Genomic DNA, 23,810 nt, shown 5'->3' with positions numbered 1-23,810 from the left:
AGAGTAGCGTCACTTTCAACGTTATTTTCTTTCTAGGTTTATAATCTAAAGCCTGTAAACAGCAACTATGCACACATTTCATGGGACAGCATCTTGTACTGCAGTCGTCATATATTTTTTTTCAGCATATGCAGCGCTGTATCTGTGATCAAAGTCTAAGAGTCACAACAACAGATCAAGAGTGTGCTGAGACTGTTAACTGAATGACTCAAAAGGCTTGTGGCACATGTGATACATTCACTGACACTGTTTCTATTTAGATCATTCCATGGGAACATAAAACCGATTTTGTCATTTACAGACGTACATCCCTCTGGGCCATGCTCATTTTATTGTGTGTTGCAGAGCATTTGTGGCTGTGCCGTTTATGGTTTCTGATTTTCTCTAATTGGTGCTATGTTGCAGTAATCTGAAGTTGCCCAGTACTTTTCATTGGGGCCTGTGAAGAAACTGCAGCTGTTTTAGCAATGAATTTTACAACTTCATAACTACATATCCTCATTACATTACATAATATTACTTATAGTATTAAGTGAACAAACACAGTTATTAGAGCAAAATGAAATGCACATATAATAGTACATATTAGTGCACAAAGTAAAGTACATTTTCTTGGAAAATTTTGTGTGAAACATATTTAAAGAAAAAAATAAGATGAGTGTAAGCATACTTCCATCATGTGAAAAAGAGCAGAACAACAAGTGGGAATCTTTTATCTGAAAAGTTTTGCACATTTGCAGCATTGTGCATGTTAAGTCAACAACTCGACCTTAACGTGTCCTTTCTTTTTGTTTTCCTAGGTGGAAAAAGTAGTTGCGTGTAACTATTATTAACAAATGTGATAGCTAGGCTATCTCTGAGGGAAAGGAATTTATAATGTATGTTGCTGTGTTATATGGGCTACTGAAGAGGAAAGTGCTGTCTGCTTTAAGGTGTCATTATGAGGACGCTCTTTGTGATTACATCAGAGATTTCTGCATAACCACAATTATATGTAATTTTAAAACATATGTTTTGCCATAAGAATATTTTCAATTTCAATTTGAGGCTTCACTAAAGGCTAATGTGTTAAATGTATCAAATCTAGCTGAAAATCATCATAATAACTACAGTTGTCATCAAGTTTTATATAGAACAATAAAGAATAGTGTTTGAGTACACACCAACACACACCAACATATATTTAATCAATTTATTTGTTTGTTTGTAAAACTATAGATTGCATTTTTATATTTTTGTAAGACTGAGCTCCCTGGAATAGGCTAATTGTTTATGATGAATTCTCGTCAGATATGTCCATTGTCCTGTCTTTTGAGTGAGTGGGTAGTAAGAGTAAATAATTAAATAAATACATTTAGGCTGTAAACTCGTCAATTTGATTATTTGGTAACCTCGGAAAAAAAAATTATAATCAGCTGATCATTAAATAAACCTGTAAAGATATCCTGATTTATTTTGCGACTGTGACCGACTAGCTGCACATTATGCCACATTTATTTTTTCAACCATTTTTACACCATGGGATCTGTTAAGATAGGTTTCATGACTTTATGTTTTCTTGAAGCTGTTGTTTTTATTTTAGTAAAGGTCACTACATAAAGTCTTCATAAAGTCTTTTCGCCGTATTTTCTAACAAACAACATTAAACAATACATTAAAAGCGCATGTTTTTGTTTGTATACTTTAAACCAGACAGTTCTAGTTAATTCCCGGTACTGAGCTAAGCCTCAATGCACCTATAAAATGTTATCCGTGAAATAGGCAGGTTACGTTCGAGGACTCCACTGGAGATGATCCAGTCCCGCCTGCAGCCAGACGCACAGTAGCTGAATGGACACGAGCTCGCCAGACTCACTGGGAAAGACGAGATTCGCGCTGTATTCATGTTCCGGGGTGCGCGCGAAAGCCTTTAGTTTTGGGCTGATACAGTGGAGAGATGCAGCTGCTGAGCACAGTGCTGCTGAATATGAGCAGACGGGATGGAACACACTCAAATTATTAGTGTAGCTGTAGATTAACATCTAACAGGATTACTTTGTAAGTACTTTTACATTTTTATTTTCCAATTTTATAGTTGATATTGCTATGTCGTCAGTTAATATTTAAGCTAAATAGACCACTTAAATTTAATATTTAAATACTTTGCCCATTAGTCTTATTTATTTATCATCGGTGAATTATGTTGAATTAAAAGGTAATAGCCTAGTCTATGATTATTATTATTTTCTTTTAATCAGGAAAATCATTTCAAATAACCCATTCGTTCACAGGGGAATTATAAAAGTATAAGGACATTTCCTGGACAGACTTTGGAGTTACGTTGGCACATGGCAGTTATTGAAAGCTGCGATGAACACGACAGTCTTCAGTAAGTTTGATCAGCTGAGCTTTGAGGATAGCGAACAGAATGTGGAGAGAACCAGCAGAAGCTATTTAGAGGTGATTGAAGGACAGCATTCAGATTTACTGACGAGCCATAAAGTGATGGGTGGCACCGAAGCTGTCAAACACAGGAGAAATGGGTATGTATGAGACAAAATGACCGTGCATGAAACGGTCAAATGTGACTGAATGTGATGAGTTAATGCAGCGTAGCTAATGGAGCCAGACTTTTTCCGTATTCTACCACCCCATATGTTTTATTTAATATTCGGGAACAGTGTTGATTATAATTTTCATATCAGAAGTATTTAAAAAAAAATCCTTGTTGAGAAAAAATCCCGTATGTGCTGTTTTTTTTTTTTTGTTTTTTTTTTACTGCGTTATCTCTGCTGTACATGTAGTGTAACAAACCTGTTTTATTCAGACGGCTGCTAATGAGAAGCAGAATGAAGAGGATTATTGAATATTGGCTGTAAAGTGGTGTTTGAAAGTACATTGTTGTCAATCCTTTAATTAACAGGAAAGCAGTATAGTGTACTACATTAATACTGTACAAATTTATATTGCTTAAAGGATACTGTCATGTGGAAAAGACAGAGATGTGAACCTCAAACCCATACAGTATAAGTAAAGTCATTGGGTTATATATTTTGACCTACATCATACGTGGAAAGATACAGCAGGGATGTTACTTGGTCCACAGTGACATCTGCTGATTGTCTTGGTGCTGGATATCCACATCTTCTAATTGGACATCAACAATTTTATTTCAACTGGTTTATTCATTTGAGTTGCAGTGGTCTGCACTTTGTTTACAGTATCATTGGCTTCTATTACCACTCATGTAAAATGTTTCGGTTATGCACTGACAGTACAATAATGTAGTGTGGTGAGTGGATGCTTTGTTAATGGTCTGTCAAAACTAAAGCAATGAAAAAGCAATTGTCTCTGCCATTAAAAGTCTTTTTTGTCAGCTAATTTTGCACAAAGAATTTCAAAGAATCCTTATAAAGTCAGCAAAGTAACAGAGGGAAGAGGGGATTTGTTAAGCGATAGCAGCTTGCAGTACATGACTAATGACATATATTCCATTAAAATTAACAATCATGCTTTAATTTATGCAACAGGCATTGCCATTCACAAATCTGGAATATAAAATCTAAATTTTGCCCCTGTGTGTTGTTTTACTTGATCAGTGTAGGGAAGGTGCGGCACAAACGCCAGGCGCTGCAGGACATGGCTCGACCTCTGAAGCAATGGCTCTATAAGCACAGAGACAACCCTTACCCCACCAAGACTGAGAAGATACTGCTGGCCCTGGGCTCCCACATGACCCTGGTTCAGGTGAGGTCAGAACAAACACTGACACTGAAGGAGACTCATACTTTGGCCTGATCTGGACATACACAGATTTAAGTATTTATATTTCCTTCAGCTTATTTAAGTATTATTAACTTGCAAGATCGCTTTATTTTTTATGATTGCTATCATTTAAAAAAAAAAAAACACTGACACTGAAGGAGACTCATACTTTGGTCAGATCTGGATGGGGTGGTTTTAAGGGAGCACTGGATTGGATTTGGCACATAAATAAAAACGGGGATTTACAGCATGTAGAAGTACAGATGTGAAAAAAAATCTGATCCTATTAGTTCTGTTAAAATATTTTTAACATACAACATACACAGCAATGTACAGTACAATGGCATTTAAGCCACTGGTGTGTAACAACCCAAAAATGGGTAGCAGGTCTGTTCTTATATAAAACAATGCTGTCCATGTCCTGTCAAGATAATGTCATTATAATAATTGTGCACGTTGTTAGGTCTATGCAGTTCATGCTTATTTCAAGGATATTTGTGTCTATTCTGTTTATGATAAACAATCGTAGTATTGGAGTTATATGGTTGAATTTTTGCATGTCTTACATGAAGGATTTGTTTAGATTGTTCCACTGAATTTTAACTGGATTTCAAAAACTCTGACTTGGCTAATATAAAAATACCAATCTCTTCCCTGTTGTTGTTTGCATCTGTGTTTTGGATCGTTGTGCTGCATGAACTATCATTTTTGTAGTTTTAGATAACAGACAGATGTACTGATGCTCTACTGTATAATGTCTTGGTACAACTTGAAATTTATTCATCCTTCTGATTGTAAACTGTCCAGGCCCAGAGACATCAAAACCCCCTCCCACAATATCATATCCCCAGCATCATTTTTCACAACTGGGATGAGTTTATGATGTTGGCATGTAAAAACATTTGGCTGCGTAGAACTGGCCAAAAAATTTAACCTTTGACTTATCTGTCCACAAACTATTGTTCCAGTGTGGGATATTCTTAAGGACAGGCACCATATACTTGGGAGTTTTTTCTGATGGTAAACTCGCATACATTACCAAGTACACTAGCAATCTACTGATGCCCACTCATTGGAGAAATTTCTTCAATTACAAATTTCTTCCATTTGTAAACCATCGTCCTGATTATGGATGCACGGAGGGCCATGTCTGGAATTTCTTATGCAACCATTCCAGTCTTATGAACTTCTACAGGTGTCTTTCCGAGGTGTGCTGAAATCTCTTCTGATTGAGTTGTATTACACATAAACAGAATCCTTTTGTAAAGAGTGGGGCCCTACAGTGTTCTTGATACTGCAGCAGGTCAGTCGAAATGCATTGAAATATTGGACTCTAGTATCCTTCAGGGTCACATACTTTTTCCATTGATGGTCTTAAAAGTTTACATTTTTGGTCCAATAATTTTATGGCGCTGCAGCTGGTGCATGTGTTATGTGTTAAATTGCTCTGGTGTCTTTGTGCTACTGAATGTCTCTCATCTTTTTAACTTCACTTCTGTTGTCCACGAATGCTTTGAATTGACTTGACCTGTAAATAAGTCTGTATACAATATTGTGACATGGATGGAAAATCATGTTATGGATGGAAAATCATATCATTTCGAAATCACTTAAGCAGAAATCCAGATCATTTTGATAAGATTCTTAAAAATATATATATATAAAATATAATATAATATAAAAAAAGTAAATTAAATAAATCAACAAATATATATATATATATATATATATAAATTACCCCCAAATCAGTCTATTATCAACAAACACAGATTTAAGCATTCATATTTCCTTCAGCTTATTTAAGTATTATTAACTTGCAAGATTGCTTTCTATCATTTAAAAAAAAAAAGATTCAATAAATCCTGACAAAGCCAATGTCAGAATTGCCAAACACTGTTTTGCCAAGCACAAACATCTATATTTACTAGATTAACTAACTAGATTTATAGATGCTACATTGCTGCAGTGGAAGCAGGCCAGGCAGATTTCTTGTAATACATAAATCAGCAAGGTGTTATATGCATTATACATTTGTATGTCATTCATGTCATTTCTGCTGCAGACTCACTACTTCATCTGTAATTTACTGTATGAATGCATCACTGGTGTAACAAGTAAAAAGTTTGTGAACCCTTCTATTTGGTGTCGGGTCATATTGGTAGGGTAGAAATATTCCATTGTAAAACACATAGAATATGTTATCAAATATAAGATGTATGTATTTGTATGTGAGTACTTTAAATAAATAAATACAAATATATTTTATATAATTACAAATGAGAATCTAAATATGGAAATATGCAGACAAAAATCAACCACATCAGCCGGTCTCTGAAGAGGGATACAGTGATTAAAAACAGCTAGCTCGACTGAAAAAAAGATAGACCATGTATTGCATAATTTTTGAACTGTTCATTTAAACATTACACACGTCAATGTAAGCAAGATAGGCCAAATGGTGTTCCTGATTGCGTTTGTATTTTTCAGGTTTCAAACTGGTTTGCGAATGCGAGACGTAGACTCAAGAACACAGTTCGACAGCCTGACTTGAGCTGGGCCCTACGCATAAAACTGTACAACAAATATGTACAAGGCAATGCTCAGAGACTCAGCATTAGCAGTGATGACACAACATCAGACGGTACGGCTTTACATATTCTGTTACATTCAGATGTATTCTGGCCTTTAATGACAAAATGTGTTAAATGTGCCAACACTAAAACTGAAAAAAAGTAAAAAAAAAAAGATTTTCTATCTATTTGTGTTCCACAGATGGGGAGAATCCTTTACAGATTCAGGCCAGTGAACCAGACTATAGCAGGCCCATGCACAAGAGTGTTATTCAGGACAGCAGAGGCAAAGGGTTGGGGCGAAGTACAGACCCCTCAGTTTGTGATGATTATGTGTCTCCACCAAAGTACAAGAACAGCTTGCTAAACCGCTATCTAAATGATTCCCTTCGGCATGTAATGGCCTCCGACAATGTTATGGACTCTCGGAAGAGGAACCACTCTGGATCATTTAGCTCCAATGAGTATGAGGATGATTTTCTCTCTCCATCATCAGAAGCTGAGGCAAACTTCACCTACCGTACTGGTAAGAGCTGCTACAAACTTTCAAGATTCAGAAATGTAATTTAAAGAGGATATTGTCAAGAGATGCTTGCCACTTTGTACTTCGTCAGAGGTCTTCAAAACAGTGATTTTTTCCCTTTTAGGAAAATATTAGATTGAAAGGAACAATTTTAGTATGTAAGAGGTGAAAGGGATAGTTCTCCCCAAATTTTGAATTGTCATTTTTAAATTCATTTCATGTCTTTGCAAAGCTGTATAACACTCAAAAGAAAATTTTGGCCAGCAGCATATTCTTTTAATGCACCATAAAGTAGGGCGATACAGCTGCTTTCTAGGCAATGCTATTTTATGATTTTAGGGGACTTGAGAATGCACTACAGATATATGACAACCTTCACAATACTTACATGGTGAATTTATTTTTTTTGTTGTTGTTGTTTTTTGGAGCATATCAATCCCTGATCACCATTATTGTGATCATTGTATGGAAAAGTCCATCATCAACATTCAACTAAACTTCTTTTTATGTTCCATGAAAACAATAAAAGCACACAGCAACAATGTAGTTTGCTTTGACTGGCTTGTCAGATTTGGCAAACAATATCAAACTATCTCAACTTAACAGACAGACACACAGAGGGAAAAAAAACACAAATTGAGACAAACACAATGACAGATTTTGTGCATCCCGTAAGAAATAATAATTATGGAATGTAAAGCTGTGGTTTCATATGGTTTGATTAGTGAGTGGAACGTTCTTGGACTCGTAGGTTATAGGAACACCTGCTGATGCCTCATGAAAGAAAATGCATTAGTGTTGCCAAAGGAGTTGAGTCTAATTCATCATTAACATAATTCCACCTCAATATTTTATAAATGTTCTACTTCTCTGTTTATGTTGTCTCTGTGCCATTCTGGAATAGTCCCATTTTGGGAAAATTAAGGAATGCTCTGCCTTTTTGTTTTTTTCATTCATGATGAAGTATGAGTCCATAAAACACGCAGGTGTTTGTGATGAAAATAAGCATTCTAATTATCCAATCTATAACAATATTATCTGCAGTTATGAGACACTACAGCAAACACATATTTTATCACAAATGACTACGTTTTTGAAATGAAAATGTTTTTTTATTATTATTTTAGATCAAACTCTGTACAGTGGTGGATGTGTCAAATATGTTTAGCTGTTTACAAAAGTTGCCATTTTTCACAACATTAGAAACATTAGTTACATTTTCTTTTTGATGTTGCCTGTACTTTACTCAATGTGGCCTGTTCAGAAAAGGACATTACTAATGATAGCAAAATACAAAGAGCAACATCTCATTTAATGACTGTCCTATGTTGTACATAAAAAGAGATGGAGAATGTCCAAGTTGACCTTTTCCATACAATAAAAAAAACTCCAAAAATGTAAAAAAAAAAAAAAATAATAATAATAATTTGGTAGTTATCAGAGTCTTGGTAGTTATTTGGGTGTTTTAACTAAGCTTGCGTCTAACTTGAGATAATAAATGTATAAGTAACAACAAAACTGTTCACTCAAAGTCAGTGTAAAAAGAGAGGCTGTCAGGAATGTTTCCTACATGTGCAGGGATCAGTTGCTAGTAGAATTGTTCCATTGTGATGCTGTCATTGCCATCAAAAAGTTGATTAGCTGTAAATATTTTCTTAATTGATTTTTCATGTTGTGGTTACAACAAATCAGTCAATGCTGAAATGTCATTGTTTCATGCCTGTGATTCGAGACCTTACCATTTCCTTAGATGAAAAAACATGTTTTCCACAAAGATATCATGAAACAAAAGGTCCGAATTTTCACAGATTAATTTAATTCTGTAGTTCAGAATGAATCATATGCTCAGCTAGTGATAGCTTTGAGAATGGTGCTCAAAAGCTTGTGAGAGAATTTTAAAGGAGATGAGCGAACATTTACAAGTCTTCTATGAGTCACAAAGAGTTATCCCCACATGGCAGAGATTTCAGCTTTAACAAAATAATAATAAGAAGAAGAAGAAGAAGAAGAAGAAAAAGAAAAGAAAAGTTAATAAAATATGTTGAACATTTTAATTGTGTGAAAATTAGCAATATTAGGCTTGTTTTTGTCATTTTAGTTGGAGTTGCAATGAAATGAAATTTTGTTTCAAATGTTAAAGTCAAATGTTAAAGTACTGACCCATTATTTCTTAATGCATGTTCCTGGTCTTATTGTGAATGGTTTGTGGTCTATTTGTCTCTTTAAAGGGATAGTTCACCCAAAATGGAAAATCTGATGTTTATCTGCTTACCTCCAGGGGCATCCAAGATGTTGGTGATTTTTTTACTCAAACCGTAACTCAAACTGTCTGTCATATAATGTAAGTTAATAGGAATCACGGCTTTAATAGTAAAAAAAACAACAACAAAAAAAAAAAAACATACACAAACAAAACCAAATTAAACCCTGCAGCTCGTGACGGTACATTGATTTATTGACACTTCTTATTGAGATTGTAGGTAGAGTGTCAATGGTCCATTTGAGTGATAGGTGACGGTAATGCACTTATACAGTAAGTCTGCAATCTGCTGTAAACTAAAAAGAAGAAGACGTGAATGCATTCAGGACAGGACAGTTTGGACATTGCGGTGAATTCGAGGTTAAAACAACTATATAATTACAGTTCAGTTTCTTGCACAGACCAAATTATTTAATGTCGTTACACATCAATGTATCAACACGAGCTGCAGGGTTTAATTTGGTTTTATGCATGTTTTTTGACTCTCAAAGCTGTGATTCCCGTCCACTTCCATTATATTACTGACAGACCACAACGGTCAAACGGTCAAATTTTCATTTTTGGGTGAACTATCCCTTTAAGACTTCTCTAGGCTATTGAATTGCATGTTTGTGTAGTGTTTCTTTACAAAATGACATCGCCAACTACTGACCTAGCATCCATAATACAGCTTATAGTCAAAAGTCTTTTTGTTGATCCAGTGGGGATTGTTTTAATAGCATTGTTGTCTGTATACAAAAAAAATGTCTTGTAAGCCCTTTTTTTATTTTTTATTATTGTATATCTAGTTTTACTTGAAAATATATCACATTACAGAAGTAAAATGGGTTTTGCACAGCTACTAATGTCAACTTTAAATGTTAGTTTGTGGAATTTTCCAGAATAAAACCACCATGTGGCACGTGCTAGTTGCAGATTACCTAGCCACAAATCCTAAATATTTTGGAATTTAAGAAGGTTGATTTTTCCAGTCAAAATTTGTTGAGAAAACAGTTTTATCTACCTTTTTCTATATTTGTTTTATATGATCTCAGTTTATAACTAATGGGGGGGGGGTGTAAGTGGTGTTAAAAAGATGAGAGGCATTCAGTAGCACAAAGAAACCAAAGCCAAATGATTTATTAATGGTTTATAGTAGTTCTTGGCACACATACTGTTTAAGAAATCCGAGTTGGAGATGTTTTAGGCAAAGAATATTGAAAATAGCATTTTGTGTGCTCATGCCTGTCATCCAATTTTCCCTCTCATAACTCCCATAAGAGAGATTTTTTGTTACTGATCTCAGTGCTTTCAGCAGAAAAGAGAGGCAGCTTTACTATTACAAACCGATTTATATCTACAAAATAAAGGACAATATTTAAACCCATTTCAAAAGATGATGGATGGATCTCAATTTGTTGGAGCATCTAACCAAAAATTATGTTTCCTTTCATTCGTTTCACACTTTTGGTCATATCAAATAGTGTGAAAGTTTTTCTTGTGAATGGTTGTGTGAAGACAGCATATTCAATGATATGATTTAGTAACTGCAAAGGAAACCGCACAAATGTTAAATGCTAGATATATGCTTAGTCAATATTACAATATTGTCTTCATTTACTCACCTTTATGTTGCTCTAAACCCATATTTCTTTCTTTCATATTTCACAAAAGGAGACATTTTGAAGAATGCACTGATCATTCTGTTTCAGTCACAAAGCATGAGAATGAAACTTTCAAGCTTTAAAAAGAACCCAAAAGAGCCATTAAAGTGTGATAAAAGTAGTCCATGCTAATCATGCCCTATATTCTGTGTTTTTTTAAGCTTTATCTGAAAAACGTTATTTTAACATCCTTTGTGCTTTGAAAGCACATGAGAGAAATAGTGCTTTCTGAGTCATAAACAAATGGTTTGTCTGAGTCGGGTCTTTTTAATTAACCAGTTAATCTATCCATAAACCTAAATCTGACATCATATTCCTTAAGAAGACATAGAACATAGAGCACAAATTGTGTGAACTACTTTTATGCTGCTTTTGCATTCTTTTTGGAGCTTAAAATCTTCTGTGACTGCATGGACAAAATGTCTCATTTTGTATTCCACAGAAGAAAGAAAGTCACATGGGATTAGAACGACATGAGGGTGAGTAAACGATGATAACGTTTAGGGTGAACTGTTTCTTTAACGCAACGTCACAACCATTTCAAAAGTCATTAGTCAAAAGAAAAGGTGTAATAATTTCAAAAAATGCAAATCAGTTGCAAAGTGGTGGAACAGCATGTCTGTTCCTGACACAGAGCAGATATGCTTTTTCCATCTGGAGAGCGCAGGGGAAGGATAATTGCATTTGTTTTGGCTGGAGCGCATGAATGTGGCTGGAGGCACAGCCTGCAGAGCTCCACTTAAATCTCCCTGAGCTCGACCAACACCCACTTACTCAAGCATGTACACAAATGCACATGTGAAAACATGTTTACTCATCAGTTCCATTGATACGGGGTATTTCATTAGCAGCATAAATGATGTGCCAGCTTTTGGCCAAGTAGCTTTTGTGGCTACTCTAAAATCTGGTTTGAATATCCAGTTTATAACTCATTCCACCGAACTGTATTTTCAGTGACGTTGGACTGTGGCACAAACCAAAGAGAGAGGTAAGTATGCTGCTGCCTAATGAATCACAAGGATTTTAAGGACTGTTAAAAACTCCTCATTAACCATTACCCTCTCCATTTGGCAACAGCGGCGTTCGTAAAGTTGGCGGAGGAGGAAATAACGAGACCTACTGGAAAGAGCTCCATGCCGCCATGGCCCTGACCAACCTGGCCCAAGGGAAGGAGAGCTCAACGCCAGGCACCACCAGCTGTATCATCCAGAAGTCTTCCCATATAGCAGAGATTAAGACTGTCAAAGTGCCCACACAACCCTGACATTAGTGGCTAAAAGACTGGATGGCGGTCTGTACTAGGTCATAATTGCTAAAAGACTACCTGAACACTTTAGTATGTACTACATGCAATAATTTTGTAGAAAATGATCCACAGCAGCTTTTTCTGGGAGGAAAAATACATGTTGATTGACCAACGTGCCTATTTGTTTTTTTATTATTTATTTATTTTTTCTCAAGTTTGATGTGTGGATGATCACTACCACAGAAGCTAAAAAAAATGCTCATTCGGGTTTATACCTTTCTGAAATGCAATTTTAATAATTTACAGGTTAAGATAAAAATAACTTTTTGTCAGTGGCTAAAATGTAATATATTCATATATGTATTAACTTTTCTAAGTTATGCCAATTTTATTAGATTTTTTATTGACACAGGATTGTTGTCATCCTATGGCAATGGCATATATATGTGCATTCTTGTGTTTAAGTATAGAATATAGAGGAAGTTTCTATTTCTTTTTTTATATTCTATCTATTTGTGAAGCAACCATATTTTGGAACAAACCTTGGTTTGTTATTGGATAGCTTTTAATTTCATTTGGGTCGTTGCCTGTGAAGATTATCATACAGAATACAGTCAAATGAGAGCAAATAAAGTTGTTGTTTTTTTAAAGTTGTGCTTTGATCAAATTTGCTCCTCTCATTCCCTCTAGATAAATATATATATATTAGTGGTGGGTCGTTATAGGCGTAAAAAAAATATCACCGTTAATCTATTCTCAAAATTGGGTTGGTAGTTGGGTCTATACTAAGCAAGCTATTATGACTTTCACCTTGATATTTTATATAACCGACTGGCCGAGGCCAGCCTAATGGACAGCGACACTGAACCGAGCTCTCTTTTGCGATGTTCTGCGATGTCCACAATTCCTGCCGGCCCGGGACTCGAACTCACAACCTTTCTATTGGGAGTCCGACAACTTCCCCTTATTGCAAAACTGTAATAATGTGAGAATATTGAAGGTGTCTGAATAAATGTAGGTTTGATTGTATATTTCATTTTTACATTGAAGACTATCCAGTGCTTTTTTACATTTAATTATTTAGTTTCTGTACCTTGACACCTACAAACTTGAAAAAAAACGTAAACATTGTGTAAATAGCACAAATAAATAAAAATAAACGAACATACAAATTAAACAATTTCAAACAGGGCCCACTGGTACAACCTTCACCGGGTCCCCGCTGACCCCAGCTATGGCCCTGCTTACACCTGTTTCACACATACTCCGTCTGCAGTGCGTTTGCAGTCCGTGTGCGTTACGTATGTGGTGCAGCACGGACTCAATGTGCTTTCACACAGGATGTGTTTGCAGTTCGCTACTCGTACGGTAACGCTCCTGGAACGAAACTGGAATCCGTTAACATGGGTGCATAAAAAAATATGCAACGCATACGCATTGCAGACAGAGTATGTGTGAAACAGGTGTACGGTTGTTCGCACCTTGTGCAATGTGGAATTAGTTTACAGCTTTTTCAAGCAGTTTGTGATGCATTTTGGAAACAGGAGATGTACATTTCTAATGCACCATCTAGCTTGATAAACCGCTTCTCAAAGACTTACTGTTTGTCAGTTTTATTTGGGTAACACACATATTCTGAATGCCATCGGCAGAATTCGAATGAGTCATTTTAATCTAGATTAATTTCAAGATTACACTGAGATTAATCTAGATTAAAAAAAATAATCTGTGCCCACCTCTAATATATATATATATATAGAGAGAGAGAGAGAGAGAGAGAAAAAGTACTTGAGAATGTTTTTTAAATAAGAAATACAGTCACATTGTGGGATGTGTAATCACACTGTGTTATATGAAGTTACAGTTCTCAGAAATAAACTTTTGATTGCATCATATAAAGTTGCAACTACAAGAAATAAAGTTGCACATGCAAGATATTCTTCAAAGTCACAGTTACAAGAAACAAAGCTTCAATTATGAGATATGATGTGAAAACAAAAACACAATTGCAAGATATAAAGTCACTCTTAGCAGATATGAAGCTTGTTATTTTAGTATTATTTATATAGTGTTATAGTCTCTGTTTTTATATTTTTATTTAGCTTTAATTCTTTTCTTTTTTTTAGATTGATATTTTATTTTTGATTTTTGGTAATTTTAGTACTTCAACCTAAGCAGTATTAAGCATGTCATATTTATGTTTTGTTTAATTTCAGCTTTTTTTAAAATCGACAAAAACTATATTAATATTTGTAGTTTTAGTTAAAAAATAACAACACTGAGTCATCATTAATAACAGTTACCTCTTAATTATTTTTTTATATTCTATTTGTATTTATTTATGTATATTTTTCTCTCTCTAAGGCAGAAATGGACCTCTATAATTTTCATATCATCCAGTCTGGAATATAAAGGGTTGGAGAGACATTTTGGTAAAGGCAACTAAAACTCAAATCTGATTAAAAAAAAAAAAAAAAAAAAAGATCTACTCATGTTAAAGCAATTACCCTTGACATCTGGACAGAGCTCAGCTGCTTGTACAAGGCCACATTGGACAAGCATTTGCATTTCAGTTATGTACCCGATAGGTCATCTAGATAAGCTGTTTGAACAGCCCGATATGTTTCAGTCTTGCTGGATGCTTTAAAACGGTTCAGCCCACAGTAAGAATTTGGAATTGAACATAAAGGACGCTCTACCCTACAGTATATCTCCTTATAGTCCCGAAGTTTTGCTCTCAAGTCTTCTTTCTCCCCACCCATGCTTCAAGGAAGACTAAAAACATATTCACCATTCTTCTGGCCTTGCCCTCATCTAGAATCATTCAGTGGTCAACTGCACCCGCTGTATCAACACAAAGAGCCCAATACAAATAGTAAAACACCTCTGAATGAAATGGAGAGCTAGCAGGAAAAAGTGTAAGATTGGTGGAAATATGTTGGTTTTGATATAGTTTCAGTTCCATACTTCTGTAAAGTTGAATTCAGAGCTTATGCCACGTTAAAGAGTGGAATCCGATGACTTGCAGAGCTCCTTTGCCAGAGTATTGTACAGCTGCCTGGAAAGTAAACTTATCGGACAGATCTTATCAAATCAAAATCACAATTAGAAATGACTCATGTATGTATATGAAATGACTTAGAGACATTTCTGTGTAAAATTGAGGTTTTTCGAAAGTTTGCCGATTGTGGTGTGGCTGTATTGAAGGCATTATCAGACATGTAATTTTGACAATGATTTAGATCTCTCCAAAGTCTCTTTCCAGGCAGCTGTACAATCCAGTGGCCAAGGAGCTTTTCAAAGCAATCAGATTTCACTCTTTAATGTGGCATGAGAGCTTATTTCTAACCAATTATATCTGATTTACTTATAATTTCACACCTTCCAAAGAGTGTTCTGTACAAAATGTGTCTAGTGGATAAGAAAACAGCTTACAAAGAAAAACCTACTGTCAAGTTATCAAGTTAGTTTCATTCCACGAATTCAACTGGGCGAGTGTCATTCCTCCCCTTCATCAACCTGTCACTCACACGAGACTGCAACCAAAGCCAATCACAATCACAATGAACCAATGGCGCTATATGGCTGCCGTCGTATCATCCAGGTGGATGCTGCACATTGATGGTGGTTGAGGAGATTCCCCCCTTTCATGTAAAGCATTTGAGAACCCAGAAAAGCGCTATATAAATGTAACAAATTAAGTTCTATCAGTTCCTGATGGATAAAATCAAATCCCACTCTATTTGAGAAGCCACTTTACTCAGATTCAGTCTCAAAATAGGGAACAAAAGCTTTTATGACAACTTCTGTTTCATGTGGACTTAAAATTTAACAGTCATATCACCCTGGAGCCCAAGACCGGTTGCCCACTGTAGCTAAGCAGGGCTGAGCCTGGTCAGTACCTGGATGGGAGACCTCCTGAGAAAACTAGGTTACTGCTAGAAGAGGTGCTAGTGAGGCCAGCAGGGGGTGCTCACCCTGTGGTCTGTGTGGGTCCTAGCACCCCAGTGTAGTGATGGGGACACTATACTGTCAACAAGCACCGTCCTTCGGATGAGACTTTAAACCAAGGTCCTGACTCTCTGTGGTCAGTAAAAATCCCAGGATGTCTTTCGAAAAGAGTATAGAGGTGTGACCTTGGCATCCTGGCTCAAATCGCCCATTGGCCTGTGACCATCATGGCCTCCTAACAATCCCCATATCCGCTGATTGACTTCATCACTCTGTCTACTCTCCACCAGTAAGCTGGTGTGTGGTGAGTGTTCTGGCACACTATGGCTGCTGTCGCATCATCCAGGTGGATGCTGCACACTGGTGGTGGACGAGGAGATACCCCCTGACTATGTAAGCGCTTTGAGTGTCTAGAAAAGCGCTATATAAATGTAAGGAATTATTATTATAACAGCCAAATAAATGCTAATAATCAGACTCATCACTGTAAGTGCATTCCAACCAATTTGATTGAATATTAAAGGTGTATTCACACAAGGAAAGTCCACTAGTTCACTTGCTTTGGTCCAGACCAAATACAATGTTGATTTTATTTGCTTTTGTTCGGTTTGCTTTCACACTGCCCTTTTTGCAAGTGAACCAGATCCTAACTTAGTAAGCCAAAAGGCAGCAGTGGGAAGGAACCCAAACTGCATCAGGTGACAATTTAGGTAGAAATGGAGTGGGGGGGGGGGGACCCAGGGAGAACCAGACTCAGTCAGGGACCAGTTCTCTTCTGGCCAAATGAGCTTAGCCTGTTGATTCCAGGCTGCATCACAAATCAGATGTTGATCAGGATGAGTCTTGCTGGTATTTGGTGGAGAGGAAGAGTTCTAGAAAGCAGGTTAATGCATCATGTCAGAGCTGCCGTTTAGCCAGCAGTAAAAACGGTCTGTGCCAAGGACGAGTCAGATTGCTGACGTCTTGGCTCAAACGATAAACTGACCCCAATCTGAATTAAATTCCGAGCGGATCGGATGGTGTGTAGACCTGAAATAGTCCAACCAACAGAAAAGAAATTAAGCATGTAAATGCGTGAATCAAAAATTATTATAAATTTACATTTATGTTATCTTATGCCTTACAAACTAGTAAGTAGATTTGACATATGACAGCTTAGTAACTGACAATTTCTCACTCGATCTTAACTTCTTTATTGCAATTTAAAGCAGCAGCACTGCATACTGTTTTTATGTTTAAGACTTCTTGTTTTTATAGCCGGCAAGCAGAGAATCAGAGCTAATCTTTCAACGAAAGGAGGGAATGAGGTCTATTAGACCTAGTTTCAATGTGACAAGAGGTGCCATGCATCAGTTAGAAAACTCATGACATTTGTTGTGATTGAGGTTCATGAAAGTACTGCACAGTATAGAAACGTTTCACCGTGTATGGTCTGTTAAAACTAACACAGAGCTGTGGGTATTAACTTCAAAACATCTACATGCCCATCTGGAGTTCATTTACTACAAATGACATGCTAATAATTAAGACGGACTTAACAAAAGACACTACACTGTGGCAGATCAAGGTATAAACACTTCCACAAGTTAGATATTTTAATGCAAAAAGAATAAGATATATAATTTCTCCTAATTTTCCATTCCAAAGCAGAAAACGGCATACAGACTAGAACATCGCTGTTGAAGGACAACAGCCAAAATGAAAGCAAGCATCTACAAAATGGAGTATGTGAATTTAACACCCATAAATTATAAGGAAACCTAATTAGGGTGCTGGTTAGTGTATGGTTTTGCGGCTACAGGAAGTCATAAGCAATTCTTCCTAAGACTGAATAAATCTCTCTGCAGCAGAACAAACACTCAATTTAAGGGATTAACAGTCAAACATATTAATATGACCAAGATATGTTTATAATTCAAGTCAATGACCACTTTACCCATGTACCATTTAGACTGACTACAATAACACACACTCTCTCCAGATTCAACAGTGAAAGCCTGTAACGGAGATCATGTTATATATGCAGATCTAATAAATATTAAGACATGACCACATTGTCCCTGTTTCAAGTCCCAATAAAGCTTTGTGATTAAAAATAAAAATGAGCACAAGTTTTTTGGTATCCATTCATTTTCAACTAGAAAAAAAAATAAAAAGAGTGAGAAATGAAAACACAATGAGGTAAACTATCATCTCTTGTTATATCAGACGATCATAGATTACATTATTTAAACATGCTTAATGTATCTCAACTGGTGAGAGCTGCAGCTAAACACTTTTGTAGACACTGTGCGAATTATGATTTAGAACAGCTACTAAAAACAATATTTACAAAATGATAGATCATATTTCATACTCCTCAAGGCAGAATCATGCAAAAAAAATTGATAGGGCCAGATATAAAAATAAAATGGGAATACTAGATTTAAATAAAAAAGAAGGAGATTAAAATGAGAGCAGCAGAGAATATGTTAAGCACATTTGAAGGCATTCATGTTAAATGAGTTCATCTCTCCTGTAATCCTACTGGCCTACACACATCAGGTCCCACTGACTCGGTCACTGTCGCTGGGGGGGCATAATATCTGGCAGAATTCAACATGCTCAGGCTGTAAACTTCAAAAGGACTTGTTTTGCATAAGAACAGTTTACACAGGTAATATAGCACTGTGAGACATTAGTCAAGAATAACATGACAGAATACTGGGACAGAATAAAACAACATTGAGTGACAAAGAGTGTGCAAACGGCAAAGGTCCCTTTGACCAGCTCGAAGGGAGCAGACCATTCCCCCTCAGAGGAAGATCTCATTCAGGAGAAAGAAAACGCTGCTTTCCATCTCAGTTTGTGATTGTTGGGTTGAGGTGAGGATGTTAAACTAGTGAGCAGTAACCTCCACAGGCGCCCTGACGCTGCTGTTCATCATCAGACAGCTGGACGCCGCGGTTCTGCGCGCTGCTCTCCCAGAGCCCCGGCGTCTGCAGGATCTTCTCAACCAGTTCTTCAAAGGCACACTGAACTCCGTCCCGTGTCTTTGCGCTAGCCTCTGATAATGACACCAAACGGGTTAAGACAGGACAGGAGAGGAAAAAAAAGAAAAAGAAAAGAAAAAAAGTATATGAAATGGTGTATTCATTGTGTATCAATTTCAAACAATAGTATGGTCTGAGTCGTTTCATTGAAACTCATTGTATTATGTAGGGTACTTAAGAGAGCGAGAGAGAGAGAGATCACCTGAGCAAGTCTATTACCTGCATCTGATACCAGCATTCATTTTTCAGGTTGATCTTATATAGTCAGCTGTTTAAAGTAATAATAACGTCCTTGTTTCAGTCCCTTCCAAACTAAAATTCCTTGCAACTAACTCCTAAAGACAGTCATAATAAATGTAACTTTATCTGAAGATTAAATCATAATCACTAACGGACCCTTTCTCAATACCAAATAGGGCATATTAGTAATAGAATTTTTTTTTTTTTTTTTTTTAAAGAGAACAAATTAACAACAATAGCTATTATGAAATTATAAGAAGTTTGTACAATAAACACAAGCAAACAATTCAGAGTGCTGAATGGCTGCTGTTGGTCTGAAGCTCACATCTCAAAAACATCTAAATTAACTGTCAAATAGGAGCTATCCTTATATATAAATTGCATATTTCAGGTTTAATCAACTACATTCTCACCTTAAAATCTCTTAAAGCTATATTCTGTGACACAATAACAGTAATAATATTGTAAAATTATAGGAGGTTCAGTCTTCTGCCATTGACGCTCACTGAGACAAATGCTGACAACCGATAGTTCCGATACTAGTGCTGGAAATATATATATATAAATATAAATTCACAGAGTAGTAGTTATGACAGAAAAGACATTGTTTTGATGTTCCATGATCTCTTCAGGAACAAAGACAATTGTATTTGCCATTATACAAGCATATATTCAACACAAATTCACTTTTTATAATTGAAAACCATTCTGACATCTGTAACTTTATTTCAAAGAGTCTGGAAAATATAAAGAAAATCCTGGCTAGACAAGATTGTCTGGACAAAGGCAGTCTATCATGCTCATTCCTATCCTCTGATGGCAAACAGGAGACTTTAGTGTCAAAAAAAAAAAACGAATTAACCTACGATTCAGGTAGTAAGGCTATCCAAAACATCCAATCTAACTGAAGACAAAATGAATGATAATAAAGAGGAAACATACCAATAAAAAGCATCGAGTGTTTTCGTGCAAACTTCAAGCCTTCATTCCGGTCTACTTCACGGTTGTCCTGAAACAGAAAGGTCTTTCTAATTATATTACGGACTGGAGTCACCCCGAAACTAAAAGGTTACAGGAATCTCTCAATGTCAGCACACACAACTTCTTCACTTGTCTTCAAGGTCACATTCCATTACTTTTTTGGGAACTTTCCTTACCAAAAATCTCATGTTGAAGCTCATGTTTCTATTTAAATCATTTGTAAACCACTACGGTTCACTTTTTTGCCCCATCTTTTTTAATAAACCAGAGAGAACCGTTTACTGAAATCTTAATGCATTTTATTCAGGAATATATATTTTTTTAATTTACCCCTCCCCCTTTTTGGAACATTCTGAAATGCATTTTTTAAGAACTGTAAATTGAGTTTAGTTTTATTGTTTTTATATTACAAAGAAACACAGCTAATGTTTATATTTTAAATATACCGAGTAAAATTTGAGACCAAGGCAACTTCACCGAGAAGAACTATCCATCTTTTTAAACGGTCTACTTAAAGGGAGAGAAAATTCTGTCATCAAAAATGTTTCAAATGTTTTATCCATACTGTGAAAGCTAAAGATACAGTTTTTTATTTTATTTTTATGTTTTGTCTTCCATAAAAGAATGCCATTGATGAGGTTGAGTGAGTATGTTCATTTTGGAGGTTCATTTTTGGGTTACCAATCCATTCAAGACACTGTTAATCTAAAAAACCCTCACAGCTTAACATTCAGAATAACAATAATCAAACAAACCTTGTCAATTTTGTTCCCCACTAGCATTTTAACCAGGTCGTTGCGTGTACAGTATGTCTCCAGCTCATTAAGCCAGTTCTCAAGCCTCGTGAACGTGTCCCGCTTTGAAACATCATACACTAAAAGAAGAGAACATTTTACATTCAACAACTGATTGGATTTGAGAATTAATATAATGTACAGTCTTGTCTTGTGATAACATTTGGCCAACTGTACACTATTCTACATTTCAGGCCTAATTACTAAATGAATAAAGAGAGAAAATAAATAGGCTAGACACACCTAAGAATGATCTGAGAGACATGGAACTAGCACAGCTATGTAGCTGTATCTGGGACAATTATAAAAACAGATCTATCAACATATCTGCCTCCAGCACTCCAGAATTAGCAAATCAAATATTCCAAAGAGCTGTGTATTTAAAAAAAAAAAAAAATTGCAATCAATTATGCCAAAACACTTACCCAAAATGACACCCTGGGCTCCTCTGTAGTAGCTTGGTGTTAGAGTTCTGAACCTCTCCTGACCGGCTGTGTCCTAAAACAGAAGTTCATGAGGATTTCAGCAGCCTTCTAGACAGAACTACGTCACTTCATTCCGCAAAGAGCAATAGTGACATCTAGTGGATCAGGACGATATTAGTGGATGTAGTGGACGTGATCATAATCCAAAATATGCATTTAACCCAATATATCCTTTTATTAAACATTGTTGAGCATTTATAAAAGACTTGACTGCCCTATAGCACTTACCCATATGGCCAGCTTTGCTCTGTTGCCATCTATTGCAACAGTTTTCACTTTAAAGTCCACACCTAAATAGTCAACAACAAAATATAAAGTGAGGCACATCTTAAAATACACAAGATTTAAAGTATATTTGTTAAGAACGTAAAACTATATATATCAACTTCAAGACTTCATTGCCCTGTAAGATTTAGTTTTGCTCATTAAATGCTTACAGGCCTGTTAACAATGTCTGGTTATTAATATTCCCAAACACTCATTTGTGACTCACCAATAGTTGCAGCTAATTCTGGGTTGAAGGTGTCATCTGTGAAGCGCAGGAGCAAACTGAGGAAATAACGTGTATAAGAAAACCAACATTAAAAATATAAATCATTCTCACAATTAAGTCAGCTTTCCTCATATTATTGTTTATTTATACAATTAGACTTTCTTTTCTGGAAGCATGACAACACATTAAATTAGGAAGAGCGCATTTAGTTTCCGGACTGGATGAGGAAGGGCTTTGAGAAATATTTTTTACACTAATTTAGCTAAACCTGTTAGCTATGTTTTCAGTACTATCTGTTCATTACAGTAAGTATTTGACCCCTCTATAAACTCAATCTAAGGCCTGTGGATTTCACAGAGACGTGAACTGACACATATAGCACGACTGCTACACGAACAGCTGCCAGCTAACACTGTTGCCCTGCTCTCATTAAATATTTAAATAGATGCGACAACAGTAACAGTATACAATGTATTCATTACCAGACTGTTTTAAAAAAGTATAACTACGTTAAATAGTATGTCCGCACTTCACAATTATTGAAACTAACCATCTAAGTTCGATGTAGCCCCATCTACAAATAGCACGAGGGGCACAATATAGCGCATTTCCCTTTGTTCTGTCGATGCCAAAACAGCATTTAAAATGTAAGTTTAATGGCTGAACAGTCAACATTAGTTTAGCGGAGCTTGTTGCTCGTTCAGACGAGGCTAACGCTATTTAACAACTCATCCTACTCTACGAGAAAGACTAACGAAACAAAATAGCAGATTCAAACCTTACCTTGATTTTCCCACACCACTCTCACCGATAATTAAAATCTTTAAAGTCGTCAACACGTCGTCGTCCATGTTCTAGCTGTTTAAAGCTTGGTTAAACTCAGCGTTCACTGCTGCGCTGGAACTTCCGACTGGAGCGTGACGTCACCGGTATCAAGTTAGATGTTGTGCAAGAAATCCAAGCAAAACGGCTGAAATACCTATGTGAAATACACTGAGGACACTGGAGCTACTCTTAATCACGACTTCATTAATGGTTTTCATAAAGATATGTGGAAGTGGAATAATTATTCATGATGAGGAATTTACTGACAAGATAAATACCAGGCAAACTTACAAAATCAGCAAGGGATCAAATAAATATTTTCCCCAGTGTACAGTGCATCCACCACTGCCTGACTTTCCTTAGTGGTGCCAGCCAGGTAATTGAGATGTTTGCCCTAAATGACGACACTGGTTGTCACTGCTGTGAAACTGTACTACCATTAAAACATCTCAGAACAGCCAGCCTAACTTAACCCTCTATTAAGCTTCACAACAAACAAGCTAGTCTGTCATTGACGTATCTTAGCATCAGGCAATTACATCAAAATTTATTAACTGTCATGTGTATTTGCCCAAGTTTTTATTTGAGTTTTAACAGAATACAGTAAAGTAATATCATATGAGCAAATGTGCTTTTTTCCATGATTGCTAGAGTGACATTAATTTTACACAACAGTTAAAAGAATAAGTTAATTATACTAATTGGAATTGGACTAGGAAGTATGCATCCTTACTAGGATGCAGCCTTCCATTTGAGAAGCAGCCTTTATGTCACTAAATCACTGCTCCACCTGATTTGTTTAAAAATTTGGAATTGTTCATTGCGAAACAACACTCTTGCTGGGAGTTTCAGTGAATGTGAGTGAGCTGCTCTTACTCTGATTTTAAAATACTCCTGAAATGGGTCTTACGATTGTCATTACCTGAGCATATAAATCAAACATGCTAAAAAACCCTGCTCTTTAAAGGTTGTGCATTAATTGCATGGATGGAATAAGAACAAAGCATGTCTAAAATGCATGTG

At 36.1% G+C, this 23,810-nt stretch overlaps 2 protein-coding genes across 2 annotated transcripts; one reads left to right on the top strand and one right to left on the bottom strand.

Annotated features, from left to right (window-relative positions):
* The first annotated feature begins 1,911 nt into the window (after positions 1 to 1,911).
* LOC128022434 (homeobox protein Mohawk-like) lies at positions 1,912 to 12,809 on the top strand. Its single transcript, XM_052610026.1, has 7 exons — positions 1,912 to 2,037; positions 2,271 to 2,522; positions 3,579 to 3,726; positions 6,232 to 6,385; positions 6,517 to 6,840; positions 11,695 to 11,728; positions 11,818 to 12,809. The coding sequence occupies exons 2-7, from the start codon at positions 2,350 to 2,352 to the stop codon at positions 12,002 to 12,004; spliced, it is 1,020 nt and encodes a 339-aa protein (XP_052465986.1). The 5' UTR covers positions 1,912 to 2,037; positions 2,271 to 2,349; the 3' UTR covers positions 12,005 to 12,809.
* Positions 12,810 to 17,499: 4,690 nt separating this feature from the next.
* LOC128022441 (ras-related protein Rab-18-B) lies at positions 17,500 to 22,920 on the bottom strand. Its single transcript, XM_052610038.1, has 7 exons — positions 22,746 to 22,920; positions 21,963 to 22,018; positions 21,698 to 21,759; positions 21,410 to 21,482; positions 20,946 to 21,064; positions 20,152 to 20,218; positions 17,500 to 18,983 (listed from the first exon to the last, which is right to left on the bottom strand). Exons 1-7 carry the CDS (start codon positions 22,811 to 22,813, stop codon positions 18,811 to 18,813), a joined length of 618 nt encoding a protein of 205 aa, XP_052465998.1. The 5' UTR covers positions 22,814 to 22,920; the 3' UTR covers positions 17,500 to 18,810.
* Between the last annotated feature and the right edge of the window lie 890 nt (positions 22,921 to 23,810).

This window comes from Carassius gibelio, chromosome A2 (assembly GCF_023724105.1).
Source record: "Carassius gibelio isolate Cgi1373 ecotype wild population from Czech Republic chromosome A2, carGib1.2-hapl.c, whole genome shotgun sequence".
In the NCBI taxonomy this organism is placed as follows: domain Eukaryota; kingdom Metazoa; phylum Chordata; class Actinopteri; order Cypriniformes; family Cyprinidae; genus Carassius; species Carassius gibelio.
The sequence above is the reverse complement of the archived record's forward strand: the minus strand, read 5'-3'. Positions and strand labels throughout refer to the sequence as shown.

What these genes read in the sequence shown, in the direction of transcription:
- LOC128022441 (XM_052610038.1), bottom strand. Translation starts at nt 22,813, where the DNA reads ATGGACGACGACGTGTTGACGACTTTAAAGATTTTAATTATCGGTGAG. An exon ending in AGTGGTGTGGGAAAATCAAG is followed by an intron (nt 22,019 to 22,745) that starts GTAAGGTTTGAA and finishes TTATTTCCTCAG; the next exon opens with TTTGCTCCTGCGCTTCACAG. An exon ending in TGGGGAACAAAATTGACAAG is followed by an intron (nt 20,219 to 20,945) that starts GTTTGTTTGATT and finishes TTTCTGTTTCAG; the next exon opens with GACAACCGTGAAGTAGACCG.
- LOC128022434 (XM_052610026.1), top strand. Translation starts at nt 2,350, where the DNA reads ATGAACACGACAGTCTTCAGTAAGTTTGATCAGCTGAGCTTTGAGGAT. An exon ending in CCCACATGACCCTGGTTCAG is followed by an intron (nt 3,727 to 6,231) that starts GTGAGGTCAGAA and finishes TGTATTTTTCAG; the next exon opens with GTTTCAAACTGGTTTGCGAA. An exon ending in GGCACAAACCAAAGAGAGAG is followed by an intron (nt 11,729 to 11,817) that starts GTAAGTATGCTG and finishes ATTTGGCAACAG; the next exon opens with CGGCGTTCGTAAAGTTGGCG.